Source organism: Cyprinodon tularosa, unplaced genomic scaffold, assembly GCF_016077235.1.
Source record: "Cyprinodon tularosa strain WSP-4 unplaced genomic scaffold, ASM1607723v1 ctg593, whole genome shotgun sequence".
NCBI lineage: Eukaryota > Metazoa > Chordata > Actinopteri > Cyprinodontiformes > Cyprinodontidae > Cyprinodon > Cyprinodon tularosa.
Genome location: NW_024039333.1, coordinates 522,586 through 542,547, shown reverse-complemented (window position 1 = coordinate 542,547; position 19,962 = coordinate 522,586). Strand labels below are relative to the sequence as shown.

Below are 19,962 nucleotides of genomic sequence, written 5' to 3'. Positions count from 1 at the left end.
ATTGTGTTTTCTGAGGTCCAGGGTCAACGCAGCCACATACCAGGAAGTTTTAGAGCACTTCATGCTTCCTGCAGCTGACCAACTTTTTGGAGATGCAGATTTCATTTTCCAACAGGACTTGGCACCTGCACACAGTGCCAAAGCTACCAGTACCTGGTTGAAGGACCATGGTATCCCTGTTCTTAATTGGCCAGCAAACTCTCCTGACCTTAACCCCATAGAAAATCTATGGGGTATTGTGAAGAAGAAGATGCAATACACCAGACCCAACAATTCAGAAGAGCTAAAAGCCACTATTAGAGCAACCTGGGCTATCATAACACCTGAGCAGTGCCACAGACTGATCGACTCCATGCCACGCCGCATTGCTGCAGTAATACAGGCCAAAGGAGGCCCAACTAAATACTGAGTGCTGTACATGCTCATACTTTTCATGTTCATACTTTTCAGTTGGCCAACATTTCTATAAATCCTTTGTTTTTATTGGTCTTCAGTAATATTCTAATTTTCTGATATGATGAATTTGAGATTTTCATTTGTTGTCATTTGTAATCATCAAAATTAAACAAAATAAACATCTGAAATATATGAGTTTGTATGTAATGTATGAATATAATATACAAGTTTCACTTTTTAAATGGAATTACTGAAATCAATCTACTTTTTCATGATATTCTAATTTTATGACCAGCACCTGTATATGGTCCATTTCCTGATTTAATGTGTAATTAAAAAAAAGATTTTTCGAAGTTGAGAGGACTGCAGCAATCATAGGTGGATTAATGACCGGGCCTACCGGGCCCAGGCCCAGGGGGCCAGAGGCCCCAAGGGGCCAGGCCAACTTGGCCCCGCGGCCGCGACCCAAGCAAAACTACTTTTGCAAAAATAATAATCTTAGGCCCCAAGGGGCCAGGCCAACTTGGCCCCACGGCCACGATCCATAGAGGGTAAGAGGCCCCAAGGGGCCAGGTCAACTTGGCCCCGCGGCCACGACCCACAGAGGGCCTGAGGTCCTAAGGGGTCAGGCCAACTTGGCCCCGCGGACATGATCCATAGAGGGTAAGAGGTCCCAAGGGGTCAGGCCAACATGGCCCCGCGGCCATGATCCATAGACGGTCAGAGGCCCCAAGGGGCCAGGCCAACTTGGCCCCGCGGCCACGATCCATAGACGGTCAGAGGCCCCAAGGGGCCAGGCCAACTTGGCCCCGCGGCCACGATCCATAGAGGGTCAGAGGCCCCAGGGGGCCAGTTCAACTTGGCCCCGCGGCCACGATCCATAGACGGTCAGAGGCCCCAAGGGGCCAGGCCAACTTGGCCCCGCGGCCACAACCCACAGAAGGCCAGAGGCCCCAAAGGGCCAGGCCAACTTGGCCCCGCGGTCGCAAGCCACAGAAGGCCAGAGGCCCCAAGGGGCCAGGTCAACTTGGCCCCGCTGCCATGATCCATAGAGGGTAAGAGGCCCCAAGGGACAAGGTCAACTTGGCCCCGCGGCCGCGACCCACAGAGGGCCTGAGGTCCTAAGGGGTCAGGCCAACTTGGCCCCGCGGCCATGATCCATAGAGGGCCAGAGGCCCCGAGGGGTCAGGCCAACTTGGCCCCGATCCATAGAGGGTCAGAGGCCCCAAGGGGCCAGGCCAACTTGGCCCCGCGGCCACGACCCACAGAGGCCCCAAGGGGCCAGGCAAAATTGGCCCCGCGGCCATGATCCACAGAGGGCCAGAGGCTCTCAATCATTATTATCAAAGCTAATTCTCAAATTGGATGGATCACACAACCTCACTCACATATTCTTTATCAATTATTAAAGGTTGTTTCTGAATTTTGATCACAGAACTTAATGCAAATATTCTTGATTGATTGACAAAGCTCATTCTCAAATTTTGATTACACAACCTTACTCTGACAAATTATCATTATCAAAAAGCTCTATCTCGAATTTGGATCACAGAATCTCACTCAAGTATTCTTAGCTGTGCCCCTCCCCCATCAAGTCTTTCATAAACCGGTCTGTTCTTTTAGAATCTCCTCATTTGGTATTTTGAACTCGTGAGAGACTGCTCAAAATTTGTTTTCCTTTCCCTCAGTTCAGACTCAGAGATAATTTGAAATCATTCAACAAGAAGTTTAACGCGCGCACACACACACACACACACACACACACACTTGAGTTGAGCATTACTTGGAAATTCTTATATTTTCCATTTTGCTGTTACTATCAGCATCTTCCCATTTTGTCCTTTTCTTTCGAAAAAGTTTACAGTCTGACATTTGTCACTGCTGTCAGTTAATAACTTTTTGGTCTTTGACCCATTTTGTCATTTTCTCGATTCGATCGTCACTGACCACTCTCTCCTGTCTGGCAGACATCGTTGCTGCCATCATAGCTAGCAAGCTGCCTGCAGATAGCAACATTTTGGTGTCCTTTGTGAAAATATTTAGATAGAAGACAAAAGTGCACAAAGTTGTACAATTATTATCTTTTCAAAATATTTGTTTCACTGTCAGTGTGATTGACCGACTTTGCCGCTAGATTTCGTGTCTTTTGGCCATACCTGGCTAGCGACTAAAAACATCATTTAGCGACTTTTTGGTTGTGAAGATAAGTGGTAAAAGCAGATCTGCCTGTTGGTCTTCCCACATTTTGCCATTTGGTACTTTGCACTCTTGTTGGTCACTCCAAGGCATTTGTCCCTGCCTTCAGCTAGTCACTTGGCTCTTTTGGAATATATTTCACTGTAATTGGCTCTCTCTCTCTTTCTCCTCAGTACAAATCAGTCTGTTCCCTTGCCATTTAGACATTTTCTTGATTCGATCATCACTGACCACTCTGCTCTCCTGCTGTCTATCAGACAAATCAGTTGATTCTCTGCTCTCAATTGTCTATGCTAGTAAGCTGTTATTCTCTGCTTTGGAGTGTTGATGCTGGGTTGCTAGTTTTCTAAATCACCTCACACACTTGAAGGAAGCAGCACCGATCATAAACACACAAACAAACTCACACACACACACACACACACACACATAGTTGGTTTATCTGTTGTGATAGGCAAAGAGCCAATGTGCAAAGAAAGAAGGGAAATATGGATCATAAACGTTTAAGTGGAGGAGCTAGAAAAAAAATTCTGCAAAAAAAGAAAAACAAAGGAATCAGTTTTACTTGAGAGTGTTCCAAATATCTCCAGCTTCTTCAGTACAAAGACATCTGCTGAAAGCAATTCTATAAATGCTACTGCAAATTCAGCTAAGGTTAGCAATGCACCTGAGCTAGCATGTAGCTCCCAAGATCCTGAGACCACTACAAGTGTAGACACTGAACCAAATGCTTCTGATGCTTATGATTCAACCAATTCAGCAGTAGCCAGTTGCTCGGATGAATGTGAGGTCACTGCACCTCTGGACAGCATAGAAAATGAGCTGAATCTTTCTTCAACACCATCTACAGTGACAACTCTACCTAGTGATCCCACTAAATGGGCTGAGACCCTCACTGAGTCAATGAAGGAAGTTCTTATTCAAAGAGGTGCAAAATCATTTCACAACCGTCACAGCCATTATCCAGCTTCTGTGAGGAACAGTGGGCTAGGAGGCAAAACCCGATGCCTAAACAATGAACATTTTACTTCACACTTGCCCAATGGACAAAGAGTACAAAGAGAGTGGCTGATGTACTCTCCCTCTACTGGTAATGTTTACTGCTTTGCATGCAAACTGTTTTCCCCAAAAACGCATTCTTTTGTGACAGGCTATTGTGATTGGAAACACTCAGAAAGATTTGGTGAACATGAGCGAAGTGCTGAGCACATAACCTGCATGCAAGCAGTCTTGAACCGCGCCAAAGGTGCCACAGTTGATGCAGACCTGTTCAAACAGTTTCAGGCAGAGAGCAGCTATTGGAGGCAGGTGTTACAAAGAGTTGTTGCAGTCATTAAATTCCTTGCAGAAAGGGGCCTTGCATTTAGGGGTAAAAATGAATCGTTAGGGTCTCCTCTCAATGGGAACTACCTTGGTATTCTGGAGGTCCTGGCTGAATTTGATCCCTTTCTAAAGGATCACATCAGAAAGTTTGGGCAGATGGGTCGAGGTAATACCTCATATCTGTCCTCCACCATTTGTGAGGAATTCATTGAATTGATGGGTGCAAAAACCAAACAGGCTATAGCAGATGAACTGCAAGCAAGCAAATACTACTCTATCATTGTGGATTCAACCCCAGATTTATCTCATGTGGACCAATTGACATTCATATTCCGTTTTGTTAGCAAAGAGGGCAGTGTTGTTGAACGCTTTGTGGGTTTTGAGCCCATTACTAGCCATACAGGTGAAAGTTTGGCTAACTGTGTCATGTCTGTGTTGGAAAATCTAGGGTTAGAGCTGTCAAATTGCAGGGGGCAGGCTTATGATAATGCCAGCAACATGTCAGGGAGGTATAATGGGTTGCAGGCTCACTTAAAGAAAAGCAACCCATTAATACACTATATTCCATGTGCAGCTCACTCTTTGAATTTGGTGGGAGTCAACAGCATTGACAGATGTGGAAATGAAGTCTCTAAGTATTTTGACTTGATTCAGTCTATTTACAACTTCACAACTGCATCCACACACCGATGGGACAGGGTATTTGGCAATTCCAACATAGATCTCACACTTAAAGCTTTATCCAACACGCGTTGGAGTTGCCGTGCAGAATCTACCAAAGCACTGTGGCAGAACTACAGTAAAATAAAAGCAGCACTACAGGTTATTTCCACTGATGACACAGAGAAACGAGACACACGAACTGAAGCTGACAGTCTAGTGCGGAAGCTGGATTCACTTGAGATGGCCTTCATGGCAGGCTTTTGGGACACTGTTCTGTCCAGATTTCAGGCCACAAGTCTGCAACTTCAAAAAGCAGACATGGACCTTGGTACAGCAGTTAGATTGCTGGAATCTCTGCGCACCTTTGTTCTCTCCCAAAGAGATCTATTTGATCATTTTGAGCAGAAAGCCTTAAAATGTTGGGTGGCACCCCATCTTACAGGGCTGAACGGACGAGGAAACGTAAAAAGTTTGCTAATGAATCAGCATCCCCAGATGTTGTGCTTGAGGGAAGGCAACTGTTTCAAATAGAGACATTTATTGCCTCTATTGATCAACTGAGTTCAAGCCTTAATCACCGTCTGGAGGCCTACAAACATCTGAACAATTTGTTCAGTGTCCTTTTCTCTTTGGATACAGAGTCCAATGCTTCAGTCCTTCACAAGGCCAAGATTCTCACTGAATCATACCCATCTGACCTCAATGAAAATCTTGGACAGGAGCTTATACAGTTCAAATCTTTTATACAGCTCAACAACACTGATGAGGAGAGGACCCCTTCAGGACTGCTCAAAACAATAATACATTTTGGACTACAGCCTACGTTTCCTAATACATACATTGCGCTACAGATTTTTCTCACTCTACCGGTCAGTAACTGTGAGGGAGAACGCTCATTCTCTCTTTTGTCAACAGTAAAAAATGAGCTGCGCACAAGAATGACTCAGAAAAGATTAAATGCGTTATCTCTAATGGCAATTGAGAGTGAGCTGACAAGAGAGTTGGACTTCAATGATGTGGTGGATGATTTTGCAAAATTGAAAGCACGAAAGAAACCCCTTGCTTAAAGGTGCACTGTGTAAGATTTTTAGGTTATTTCCAGAATTCACCCATTCACTAATGTTAGGCTACCTGTTTTCATGAATACTTACCACCACCATAAAATTCTAAGTATCCATTATGACTTGGAGAATTGCACTTTCGCCATTTCTGGGAAGTGTCACCTGGATTGTGAAGATAGGATTGACTTTAGGCAGAAGCTTGGTGCTTTCTCTGGCAAACTGAACCTCAAGCTTCATTCTCTGCAGCTTTGCATTCTTGTGCAGACTTTCATCCACAAGGAACTTTTCAACTTCCCCACTATCGTGAAGGGGCCATCAAAAGATTTCAGTGTGTCCAGCATGTCTAGTCTCTTACTCTCCTTTCTTTGAGCCATCTCTTGTTTCTCATCTGCCCTACTCTCGAATTATGCCTTCATGAATTTACTCCAGTTGAGTTCAACCTCCCTTTTTGCTTGTGCTGCTGCCTTGAAACCTCTGAAGCTCCTGGCACTTCTGTAAAATTATTGACCTATTGACTGCATTCAGTGTGCCCAACTTCTTCAGTTTGTAGTCCACCTTGCCACATTGTCTCTCCATCCCAATGTTGTGCACAGGGGTGCCATCAATGTTACTAGCCTGTTCACTGACAGGGTCCATTGGGAAGGTCTCCTCATCCATCCTCTGCCTGGCCAGGACAGTCTTTAGATGGGGCAGCATGAGATCTGTCAGCTGCTTCACTTCATCCAAGTATTCGGCAGCCACGTCTGACACTGAGTTCAGGACATGTCCAGTGCCTGTCCAGCCACTATAGCATTCTTGGAAATGGGCTATCTTGACCTGCATGCAGCCTTTGTACCATGAACTGGCCTACACCTTTCTTTGTGGTGCTCTCCGATGCATGTTATCATTTTACCTTTCTCCTTCTCCTCAAGCTTAACCACAAATAGATACAGACTTTGAGCCTCAATTTGCTGCACAGCTGCCGTTATGCCAAAGTGTTTTCCTAAGATATTATTTTATTTTTAATGATAGAAGGGAGGAAAAGGGGGCAAAAATCATGTCCGATTTAGTTTTTTGGGTGGGGTGGGGGGTTTATATCATGATAGCTACCAACTTCCAATACATAATATCTCTCAAATGACCCAATGCACCATCACTGAAGTGGGCATAATCATTTTCCAAAATGTTTATTTTTAGGCCATTTATCCCCTCCCCCTGTGTCTGTGTGAAACCTGTGCTTGTCAGTGTCTGTGTGGTATACCTAATAGTGTGTGTGCAGTATGTGCACTCTTCTGTACAGGACAGTGTGCATGTCTGTTCACAGTATACAGTATTTCTTGCATAGTGCGTGCGTGTGTGTGCGCCCGCACGCGCGGGGGGTTGAGGGGCCAAGACCATGTCAGGCCCAGGGGGCCAAAATTTCTTAATCCGCCCCTGGCGAAGAGTAAAAAGGAAATAGTTCACTAGGTCCATTATACGATAGGTGTTAAAAACACAAACAAAGCATGTCGTTTACACAGGATCCAATCAAAGAATGTCAAGTTGACCTGCCATAATTGACTACCTATAAAGTTACGGATTAATCCATTAGGCAATCTTCTCCTACACAATCTTCCTCTCATTTGCAGCTTTAGCTGTTTTCTCTTTCTTTTGAACACATTCTCAAATATATTTTTATTATCTGTTTTAATCACTAGTTTCAGTGTTTTGAAATAGGCACCTCCTCTTTCCTGATGTCATGGTGACTCGTCCAATCGGAGCTTCAGATAAGGGTTTTCTGGTTGAGAATGACCCGGCCTGTCCTGTGACTTTCCCTACTGTGACTGAGCGATTGGTAAATTGGATGGATGGTTTATCCATGCTAAGCAGTCACACTTAAAACTCTTTTGCTTTGGCTGAAAAAAAACATTTAAATCTGGGAACAAAAAGCTTTTAGTGGCAGTGGGAACAGCTCATTGACACGAGTATACCAGGGTCAAACGACTCGGCAAGCTCTTATCCGCATGCTGTGAGAACATCAGACCCAGGTCAACCCGTTAATTTACATGATACCATTCAACGAAAAGTACAGATGTCAACACAAACAGCCCCATTCACATCTGTTCTAACAAGCCAAAACAACTGTGTTTATATTCGAAAAACATGTGTTTATATTCAATAAACAACTCCATCAGTGCTGGTAAGAAGGATTAGGTCATTTAAAGGAGCGAAACAATAAAGAATGCTGACTATGCATTTGTTTCCTTACATGATGCTCTCCATTGTTTACTGGTGACATCATCAACGCTAACCCAGTTTGATGACGTCACCAGACATGCAGTTTGCCAAGGATGGGTTAGACCCAGCTTTTTTTGCCAATGGGAAGGGAGCCAAAGGCAGATTGTTATCTGATCGACCCAAGTTTGAAAAACCCAGGTGTTATGGCCTGGCTCTTGGACCACAACAAATTAAAGGGAAGCCACACCTGGGGATAACTTAGAGTGGGATTTATTTAACAAAAAACATAAATGGTTGGAGAGGAGAGGAAAAGAGAGAAGTAGGTGGCAGAGAAGAACAAGCTGTGCTTCTCCAAGCTGGTCCGGTCTGAGCTGACTTGCTACCAGCTGGGGTTGATCATCTGACTTGGGCTGGAGCGGAGCTTGGGCTGTGAAGCTTGGTTTGGGCCTCCAGGTGAGGGTGAAGATTAATGCTCCTTAAGATGGATCTGACATCAGTCTGGCCAGCTGCCTCCACTTCCAGTCAGCACCAATTAGAAGCTCTACACAGGGATGTTAAGGACTCAGAAAAGGCCTTGCGCCGTAACACAGGTTCACCCGTTAATTTCAGTGGGAAAGAGTGTGTTTGGCTTCCTCTTGAGTTTTTACTGCCTGCTTTAAAATACATGGGGATTAATAGGTTGAACTAGACCTTGAACCTTGTTTGACTGCGAGATAAAGGAGAGAATGAGGAAGTGATGGTCTGATCCCACCTACTTCTCAGTCTGCTTACCTGAACCTCACTGGATCTGGAACCCTGACTGACATTCTCTCCCAGTTTGGTTTGATAGAAAATCACGCTGAGAAGATTCTGCTAGAGATCCTAGATGCTAGAGGTACCAGATCAGGAGGAACTAGTTCTGACTATATTTGGTGGCAGAACAAGGTAAAACGTCTTGATCAGGGTGAGTGTTCTCCTTGTTTTCCTCTCAGTGGGTTTTTCTCTCTGTGGACTGTAGAGGGAACCAAAACCAGAACTTTTCATTTGAAACTAAGCTACTGGCTTCATCTACCTGTGAATCTGGTCAGGATGTGATTTCCTGTTTTTGACCAAAAAAACAGAGTTTTCTCTGCTTGTTTCTTTTCTACAGACAAAAAACTTATTTTTAAGAAAATATTAGAAAATTGTAAACCACTGTTTTAAAGCTGGAGTTATTCAGTGGTTCTGTTGAACTGGTACCAGTTCTTTTCCTGGTCTACTGCTTCCTTCATATGTTGTAAGATAACAGATGATGTCAGAAACTTAGAGCCTGTTTTTAGTTGAACAGTTAATCTGAACTGGAATAATTGGTTTCCAGGAGAACCTGATTTTGCTGCTGAAAAAAGCTGAAACAGAAAAATCAAACTTTGTTCTAAAATGGTCTCTGAAATACCAGGAGCTTCCTAGTATTTCCTGGTTTCCTTGCGTTCTGCATGGCTGCAGCAACTGGTCCCCTTTAAGCGTAGTGCTTCCAGTAAGCCTAATCAGAACCACAGAACGACTCTAGGACCCATATTCCACACTAGAAATGTTTTCTTCAATTTATGATTAAAGATGTCCTTCTTTGAAAATTTTTCCTATCCAATCCACCGTATTTTTTATATAGCACAGAAATGTTTTGAAAGTGCTACACAGTAAAATAAACGTATAATTAATACATGTAATCAGTGATAAAAACCAATAAAAAAAAAAAAAAAAAGTTGGAGCTGGTCCTCTGACCTCCGAGGAAGTGCCTGTCCATGGTGTAACCCCTCATGATCCCGTTTGGGTTAATCCTGATGGAAAATGAATTGATGGACATATATCACTATAAAGTACAAAGCAGTAGTCCAGAAGAGATTAAATAAAAGCATACATTAGCTGCTCAAATTAATTAACAGACAAAAAAAGGTTTGATTTTAGTTAAAAGCCGAAGATGATAAAAACTGGACTTTACAACTGCATTAATCTGTTTGTCAAAATTAAAATCATATATCATAATTACACCAAGGTTGGGGGCTGTAGAACAAAGATACTGCATGAAGGGGGCAAGTTTTTAACAGGGGATCCATGTGGCCAAATAAAATGACTTCAGGTTTATTTTCATTTAGATTTACAAAGTTATTAGTCAACAAATCTTTAACATCCTTTAAGCAGTTCAGTTGAGGTGTTTGTGGGGATCTGCAATTTTTTTCTGTGGTGGATAAATCTGGCGGTCATCAGCAGTTTTAAGGAAAATTACTTTAAAAAAGTAACTGTTTACTACTTTAAAAAGTAACTAAGATAGTAACTCTTTCTACTGCATAGAAAAAGTAACTATGCAGATACTTTTTAAAATGTCAAAGAAGCTTTCTTGTTATTGAAATTTAAAATTTTCAACACTGTAGAGAGCACTTCAGCACGTTTTGGCTCCAGAGAAGCACTTTCTAATACGTTCCTTTTAAAAGAGAGGGCAACCCATAATTTTACATCACTGCCCCGAAAGAAGAGAGTTATGTGGTCAAATGTGTGAAAAGCAGCAGTTCGTTCTAAAAGCATTAAAATTGTAGTAGCCTGCATAAGTCCTAAATAATAGGTCATTAATAACCTTTAAAAGTGCAGACCTAGTGCTGTGAAAGGCTTTAAAACCAAATTCAAAAACATCAGAATTGCAACGTGCTTCTAGAAAGGTTAGTAATTTGACAAGTGCACTATTTTCTAACATAATTGACAGGAAAATAGGCCTTTAGTTTGATAGAACAGAGGAATTGAGTCCATGTTTTTTAAGTAAAGGTTCAACCACAAACTGAGGCACTCTTCCTTATTGCAGACTCCTATTTATGTTGTTTGGGACTGATGAATTAAGAACCAAATCTCCCAGAATTGTTCTAAAGAGCTCAGATGTTCAGGCTGAGTTCCTGTATTAAGATAAAAATGTTCCTTTACTCCGACCACCCGCCTATTTCATAGTGCCGAAGTCCAATCTTTCTACTCATTTAATATGAATTCAGTTCATCCATCCATCCATCCATCCATCCATCCATCCATCCATCCATCCATCCATCCATCCATCCATCCATCCATCCATCCATCCATCCATCCATCCATCCATCCATCCATCCATCCATCCATCCATCCATCCATCCATCCATTATCTTCAGGGGCCGGGTCGCGGAGGCAGCAGTCTAAGCAGAGATGCTCAGCCTTCTCATGCACACTTCCTCCAGCTGCTCTGGAGGGATCCCAAGGCAACACCAGGCCAGCTCAGAAACATAGTCCCTCCGGCATGCCCTGGTCCTTCCACAAGGCCTCCTCCCAACTGCTTACCCAATGCAGTTCAGTTTATTTATAGCACCAATTCACAACAATTTTTATCTCAAGGCACTGTACAGAGAAAGTACAGTCAGCTTGGTTAAAAGTTTCTGTCAAGAGAAGTTTGTGGGATGCATCAGCAGAGAAGCGCAGATGTTTATTTGTGAGCTTTTGAGGGGTGGTTCCGATTATCTGCCTTTGTCCTCATTCAGCCTCTTATTGCTTCTGATTTTATGCAACACTCAAAGCAAACTTATCAATGTAAGGCGAAACTAAAGAGGACTAGACAAAACTGACAACCTAGGAAATCGCAACAGGAGATCTAACATTAGGAATATAAATGTGTCAGATCAAGTAAAGGTCCTGACGCTATAGGATTTTTATAAAAGCTTATACCACAAATGGTATGATAACTTCACCTCACCAGTCCCCCTGGAAAAAGTGCACTGGATCAGGTAGAATTCTGACATACTGCACCCTATTTTCACCAAGTTCTTAAACTACAGAAAAGTTATTTGACTGACCAGAAGTAAATATATAATATATAATATGACATATGAGTTAAAAGGAACATTTTAAGTGTTCACTGACGCTGAATACCTAAAATGTGGTAGAAATTGGGTGGGTAATGTTTTCTACTCTTCCTACTTCACTGAAGCAAGAGTTGTCAGCTTCTCATGAATAAACACCTGAACTTTAAATTAAACTGAGTTCTGAAGGATGAAAATTGCAGATTTTGCTTGTAAACTTTGAAATAAACAGGAACAACACAATGTGAGAATATTTAAAGTATTCAACCTTTGAAAAAATCTGCTGCCCCTTCACAGACATTGTACTGTCTCTGGACTTGGCCATCAACGATGGAGTAAGACCTCCTGAACCCGCAAATTAGCCCTTTGCAGGTTAATTTTGTACAACTTCCTCTTTGATTTATTTTTATGAGTAGTGTGTTGGAATTAAGTTGATACAAATGTGCACAGATGGATGTATATATAAACTCTGTAGTATTCGCTTGCATTCTGTTATTGACTCTTCAGCAATTCCAAATTTAGAGATCACTGAGATCCAGAGGCGTAGCCAGGGAATTTTCATCAGGGTAACCAGGCAATAACTAATGTACACTGAGGGGTGGCCGAAAGCGGATAGGTGCCAGAACCTCAGGGTCGATTTATAATTCAATTTCAATTTAATTCAGTTTATTTACATAGCGCAAATTCACATCAGATGTCATCTCATACATATACACTGTTGAAAATGAATGGTAAATGGTAAATGGCATGTACTTATATAGCGCCTTTATTCAAATTAGGAGACTTGACCAAAGCGCTTTACACTACATTCATTCACCCATTCACATGAAAATGAACAACCACAACATCTATATTTTCTAAATAAAGACTAACTATACTTTCCTAAAGCCTTTGCTAACAAATGGACGCATATATTTAAACATCCTGCTGTCTAAAGTAAAGGTGTAGACAACAAACTTATTTCAAGTTTGAGTTCTGGGATGAAAATCTTAATCATTGTCACTACTTACACTACTTTAAGGGTGGCCATGGCCCCCCCTGGCCCCCCATCAAGCTCCGCCCCTGCTGAGATCTGGAAAAGTATCTGTTAGATCACAGCAATAATTTATGAACTGATCAAATGTTTCCCCATTAGTATGTTTATCTGTGAATAGTTAGAAACTATTCAAGAGTCTTTGTCTCTAATTTTGTTGAAATTTGAAATGTTTAAGTATGAGCAATTCTGTGCTGTTATGATTGTTTGATCATGAATATTTATTATATTAAAAATAATATTTTATTATTTTTTTATTTTAACAAAAGTATCATCAAGAAATATAAATTTAAGCTCCACCAGGGCTTTTTTATTAGGCTGATAGCTTTTCATAATAACTAGATTTACCAGAAATGGTAAATCAATAAAGCCTTTGACCATCAAACCTGTTGTGGATTTGCGCCATACCACTAGTAACAACAGTTCATAATTATAACTGATAACTGCACTTCGCGACAATCATTACCAGAATACCAGTAAATCTCAATGTATTATTAAACCATCAACATTGAAGGGATGGTTGGAGCTCTGACCTTTAGACAGCAGATCACTCCCATAAAGAAATAAACACAGATGCACATCTCTTTATCAATGCAGACATTTATTAAACACAGTCATTCTTCTGTTACAGTCAAATATTCTATCTAACAAAACTGTTTGATTAGAACACTCACAAAATAATTTAAAAATAGCTAAAGATTAAGCAGCTGAAATGATTAATCTTGATAGCAGTGATTAACTGTCAATTAAACAGATAATTAAAGTTGTAGCTGCAAAAAGACATAGGAAAATATCATCATGAATGGAAACCATCAAAGTTTTAGGTCCATTTGCACTGGGATGCATGGATGGGACATACATGCACTAATGATGGTTGCTCCTCTGTTTTCCTTTCAGTATCAAAAACAGGAAAGAAAAAGGAACATTTACAAGACCACAGAGGAGGACAGAGCATCGTCTCCAGTACTCCATCATTTCTCTCTAAATACTGACATGTCTAAAGATCATCCTACAGTCTTCAGTAATGATCCTGGACAACCAGGGCCAAAGTGAGTCATCTTTCGCCAACTGCCATGATCACCTTTTAACATTAGCTGTGAACTTATGGAGGACCAAAACTTACATAATTATAAATAAATGCTGAAATAAACAATGCTCAATAAGTTCCATAAGGATTTATGTAGCAATATTCTCATTTATTTATTTGTGTATTCATTTTTAACATTTTTTTTATTCAGTTTATTTGTTCATTGATTTGGTTATTTATTTGTTTACTTATTCACTGTTTTATCAAGTCATTCATTCATAAATTTCTTTATTTGGACCTTATTTACCAGGATATCAGTAACAGAAATGTCGTTATGATGGAGGCAAATACCTGTAAAACTTGTCTATAGGTAGAAGTTTAAGCCTGAAGACACCACTTCTCATTATTTATGATGGGGCAGAAATGCAGAAATGAATGAATGACTAAAATGATGAATGAAAAATAAAAAACGAATGAATACAAAAATTAAATAATTTAAAATTAAATAATTATAATTTTATTTACCTATTTCATATTATATGTTTCATGTTGCACGATTGTACCATAAAAAATTCCTAGTTGTGAACTCCTTCACTAACAATGTCAATAAACCCGATTCTGATTCTGATTCTAAAGAAATAGCGACATTGTTACATAAATTATCAGACTAATCATACCTATTGAGCATTAATTTATTTTTGCATTTATCCTTAATTATTTCAGTTTTGGTCTTCCATATAAGGTAAATGACATTGAAATTTAAGCTGAGAAGTTCAGCTGCAGAAAAGAGGACTTCAGCACATCCTCCATATCCAGGAATGTATTTGATGAGAGGGAAGCTACAGCATCATGCTGCCTCCAGTGCAGAGCTCGATTGAACAATGGCATCATCTGTACACATAGTAGGTTGAAAACTGATTTTCAATGAAGGGACACATTGAAAAAGAAACTGTTTTGATCTTGGTTTTGATCACCTTTTGGGTGATGTCAGAGCTTCGGGAAATGCAGCACAACAAATAATAAAAACACAAATAGACTCTGTTCCTCTGATTCATTTTTCTGACTGTTCAAACTTGCTAAGCTATCAGCTTAGCAACAAATGCTGACGTTTCATATCCCTTTTTTGTGCATATGTCTTGGGCGTGTGAGCATGCATGTGGGGGTACCATTAGCAACATAGTTGTTTCACTGTCTCCTGTACCATAGATAAAAAGATAGGTTAGACAGGCAGCAACACAAAACTGCCTCTAGATTTCTTGGCACGCTTCATGTAGATTCTTTCCAAATCTACATGACGGTTCAGAGACCTAAGTGAGAAAACTGTTCTTTGTTTTCCTTTCAGAGTTTCACACTGGGAGAAACAGGGGAATATCTGGAGGAAGGTGGAGAGGGAAGGAGCAGGGTCTCCGTCGCCCTGCAATGTTAACCATTCAAAACCTCTTCCTGTACAACCCAGTAATTATCCTGACCCAAGAGATCTAAGGTGAGTCATTAACTTCTATAAACATAGTAAAATTCAGTCTGATTTAGCTAACATCTATCAAAGGTTTATGATGTTTAAATTTGAAAATCTCAGTAGCAGGAAATCATGCCTTAGGATGTCCAACCAGCTCCTATCCTGGCCAGTCAGACTGATTCATCATTTACATGGTGTATCAGTCTGGTAAAGAGCTGGTAGAGCTCAATTTCAAAGGCTGTACTAACAGGGTCAGCCTCATCAGGTTAGAACCAATTAGATAACTATGGATGTAATGCAAAACTCCAAGCATCTCGCTCTGTTTTTGTAATTTTGTAGTCCTCCAAACATGTAGAGCTGTCGAAGAAACTCTCCAGTGAATGATTTATGCCAGTTTATCTAAAGAAATCTGCATTATAAAGTCTGTCTTTATCAACGTTCTTAATTTTCATTGCTCAGCTGTGGTTGCCAGCTTGTTGTTATGCTACCAGAAAAGCGATGTTGCATTATGGGCAATTCAGCCTCTCAGAGTCATGCACTGAAGAATCCCGCCTCCTGTGCTGGGATTGGTCTGGCCAGGTTTATTTATTATTTTTATTTTTTTAGGTTACTTACCTCTGAAGTTTACATTTATTCTTTAGAATTTTGCCTTTGAGAGTTGTTGGATTAACGTTGATATTTGCAGTGCACTTTGGATTGTACATATCTGGGTTGCTTATTCTATCAACCAAATGTATATTTATTCACAAACTTATTGCCTTTAAAAAGGTTGGCATTTGGAATAAAATGTAAATGATTTAGGAATAACTGGTTGCTTTTTAAGAAGATTTCATGCTGTGAAAAATATGGAGATCAAATCCAGTTCTAAAAATGTTGTTTCTATGACATTTAAATTAGCACAGATATCGATACCAGTATCGGGCGGAGCCCGGATCCAACACTAAAATGGTGGTATCGGAATCGGCGAGTACCAACAAATAGGGCACGATACCATTTTGAGAGCCAAAAGTTTATTCAACTATTGTCAACAATTCCAGGTAGGCAATAAAAAGTTCATGATTTAAGATGAGATTTCTCAGATTTTCTCTTCAACAATTCAGATGTCATCGCCAAGGTACAACTAAACATTAAAACCTTTCTCAGAAGATCCTTCCAGTTTAGGGCCATATTTTTGTTGTTTAATTTAGGCGTAAAATATATTTATTTGTGTTAGTAGGATTATGCAGGTTAATGTTAGCGGGCTGGATGAGCACATTTTACAACCAGGTAGAAAAAGCCTGTTCAGTTCTAAACTACCTAAAGGCAGAGCAAGCAGGAGATACCAGAATGTTGAGGCTGATCTGGAGTCTTTCTGGACTGATTAAAAAAGAAGTCATTTTTAGCTTTGTCTATTAGTTCTGTGTAGTTTCCAATGCTTGATGAATCAGCACTTCAGTACATATTTCAACAGCTCATGCCACAATGACTAATTTATTTAAAGGATATTTTGCAATATGGGTATTTTTCTCCAATCTTCTGTCCTCCGTCACCAACACCACTGAACCCTTTGCAAAACCCACTCTAACTTCCTTCTTGCTGATGTACTTTGTTAGGATGTCTGTTTCTGCTGAAAGAAAATAAAAACTTTTCAACTTAGTAGGCCTATTTCTATGATGATTAAATGAATAAAAAAAGCATGATTTACACTGATCAAGTCAGTATAAGTTTATTTTTTAATGAAATATGACAGGCAGCACCATATCAGACCATGACTGTCATGATGGGTCTTAGGTTCTTAGCCCACATGCAGAACACAACGGAGGCTGGGTAAAAGTTTAACAGAGTTTATTGAGTTTGCACAAAAACACAAGATCATGAACTGGATCAGGAACTGGTCCGGGCTGGTTCACTGAAGTCTGCAGAGATGATAGTTTGATTAGGAAGCAGGCTGATGAGTTATGAGTCTTTGAAAATTCAAGAGTATACCTTGATTGAGTCCGGGCTTCTCTTTGAGAGAGAGGGAACCGTTGGGTCCAGAGACTGTTTGTTCAGCAGAGTCCAAGAGCAGCTGCAGCGTCTTGCTTCTGACTTAAATGGCAGACCTTGATCAGAGTTTCCAGCTCTTAGTTAGAGCAGCAGGGGAATCCACATAGGAATCTTCAGGTTTGGCTCACGAGGGCAATCTCGGCAGGTTAAGCTCATCCAGAGCTTCAGGTTAGAGACAGGTTTCCTGTGAGGCAAAAACAAGGGAGAATTAGAATCAGATCTCTCTGAAGAGACAGCTAAGATTCTTCAGGTTCTAGGCTCAGGTCGCTAACCAAACTAGGTCAACACTGCGGCGTCGAAGCAAGGTCTGGCAGCTGGTTATAAAGGGCAGGTCTCTTGATGAGTAGATGCGTCTCAGGTGTGCTGGAAGACTCCAGCTCCAGGAGACCCACGGCGCACTCTGCTGGAGGAAGGTGGTACAGCTCCAGATCCCAACAATGACATGTTTAGAGTTAACGTTGAAACAATAGCGTGATTATTTCTTCAGACAGTGTTGGATAATGAACTTGTTTTAAACACAGCTGTTTTGTTATTGATATATTTTTTTGCGCGACTTAAGCCTAATTTTAAAAGGCAGTATAAACACTTTTGTCAATATTTCAGGAGTGTGGTAACATGCAGCTAAACATACTAAATACATTGTTCTGTGCATTGTGATCGAAATATCTTTAGTATTACGAAAAGTTACATATAAATGGAGTCTCAATGTTAGTTCTGTTACAATGAAGTCTACACTAATTTCAGTGTTGAATGGAATATGCTTGTGAATTTAAACTACAAGGCTTTTTAAGGGTTGATCCCAATCTGATTTTTTTGGCCCACATGCAACCTGGATCTGATCTTTTCATGGCAGTCTGAACAACACAGATCCGATTTTTTTCCAACGCGACCTAGGCCACTTGGCTATGTCGTCCTGAATCTTAAACGAATTTGATCTTTTCAAATGTGATCTGTGTTGGAACGGCCATGTCACATTCAACTGACTTGAACGCCATTAATAACAGTCAGTGGTCAATATTCTGCTTCTTGCTACACAGAACAACAACCATGGCAGATGATGAAGCAGAGAGCAGTATTTATGTTTACCAAATTTAAAAGAATGAGTTTTATGGTTGGAAAAGATCGCTAGATGCGCAACAGCGCTACCATCCATGTTTACTTCTCTAAACACAGCGCATGCTGGCCTGTGACGTCATTGCATCTTCTACTGCGCATGCGGGACACTAAGGTTGTATGAATGCAGTTCACACAGGAGATCACATAAAAGTCACATATATTTAGAAATATGAACGGCAAAGCAAAAAAATCGGATATCACAAAAAAAAAAATCAGAATTAAGCATCAAGGCCTGCAGTGTGAACATAGCCTTAGAAACACACATGTAGAGCCTTAAGGAAAACTATTGTCAGGCCAACAGGAACCTGTTTTAAAGCTGTGGTGGTTCCCCTTAAGGCTCAGTAAGATCACCCTTTTTTTCTCAGGCATTAATATGGGGCCAATGTTGGTGTGGTAAAGAGTGGTCCCAGTTAAAGGAGATGTTCGGTCATATTCAGAATTCAAAAATGATACTACTACATACTGTTCAATAAATTAGTGTTTTTAATTAAGAGTAATTTCATTTGAATGTGCTTTACTGGAGGCATCCATGTTTGTCGGAGAACACTACTGCCAACCTCGAAAATCCCCCAATATCGGTATCGGCCTTCAAAATTTGCAGGATCGGTGTTGGATCGGCTGTAGCTGATGAGAAGCCAGCAGAACAAAGTCCAAACCAGTGAGACGCTGAAGCTTAACTAGTTCAGATTCTAGAGATTCTATCTTTGCAGAGTCAAATTCATCACTTTAAAACTTTTTCCTTTTCATTTTGTATGTGGCAAATACCTGGGAATGAAATGAAAGCAGTCTCCTTCAGCTAAGAACAAAGTTTAATATTGTGTCTCCTTATCCTACTCCACATGTATAATGATGCGAGTGATTGAGCACAGCACATACACACAGCTCTGATCATGTGTGTATGCGATGTATGAGCAGTGCAGAAAGAGAAATTACTGCTCTCTATGAGGGGAGCGAGTGACAGAGGGGAAGAATCAGCACATGGCAGATGTTTTATATGGCAGAAGTTTGCAGCAAAAATCAAATTTTTACATCAGCCACATTTTGGATTGATGTTGATTAATGAGTCAGACACTAAAATTGGCCCGATATATCCCCCTGCCGATTTATTGGTCAGCCTCTTTTACTGACCAATGTTCAAAGTCAAAGTTGTTCAGAATGGAATCTAAATGAGCAGAGAGACTCGGTGTGTCAGGAATCAACAGAATTGTTTTGGTTCCATGGCGTTCCATGGCGGTTCTCTTCGCTCTCAGGTTCCCTTTGGGCGCCTGGGGCTTTGGGTCTCCCAGCGCTTGACTAGGTGCTCTGGGGGGGCACCTCTTCGGCTCTTCACAACCACTATTGAGTATTTTTCCTTTGGATAAACTTAACATGCACAAGTGCACTTTCACAAACAACTACTGTACAGGTGCTTGGTTCCAGGTACTTCGAGATTCACTTCCATACAGAAAGCCCATATTCTTATCTTCAGGTAACACAGAATACATGTCAGATTAAGTAATACTACTTATATTTCAGCGATAGTATCTAGGTGTTACTTTATTGTATGTCTTATACCATGTCTGTTGGTTGTGCTGTTCTTTTTACATCTCTTTGCAGGTGATGAAGCAGACTGAAAATGTTTTATCGTTATCTCCCTTTTATCTCCTCTTTCT

General features: G+C 40.8%; 1 protein-coding gene across 1 annotated transcript in view; it reads left to right on the top strand.

Annotated features, from left to right (window-relative positions):
* The first annotated feature begins 8,611 nt into the window (after positions 1 to 8,611).
* Positions 8,612 to 19,962, top strand: part of LOC119797659 (NLR family CARD domain-containing protein 3-like) — a 41,867-nt gene continuing 30,516 nt past the window's right edge. The window contains exons 1-3 of the mRNA XM_038306827.1: positions 8,612 to 8,778; positions 13,584 to 13,735; positions 15,056 to 15,196. Coding sequence (XP_038162755.1) covers positions 13,680 to 13,735; positions 15,056 to 15,196 — 197 coding nt within the window. The 5' untranslated portion in view covers positions 8,612 to 8,778; positions 13,584 to 13,679. The remainder of the gene's footprint in view (positions 8,779 to 13,583; positions 13,736 to 15,055; positions 15,197 to 19,962) is intronic.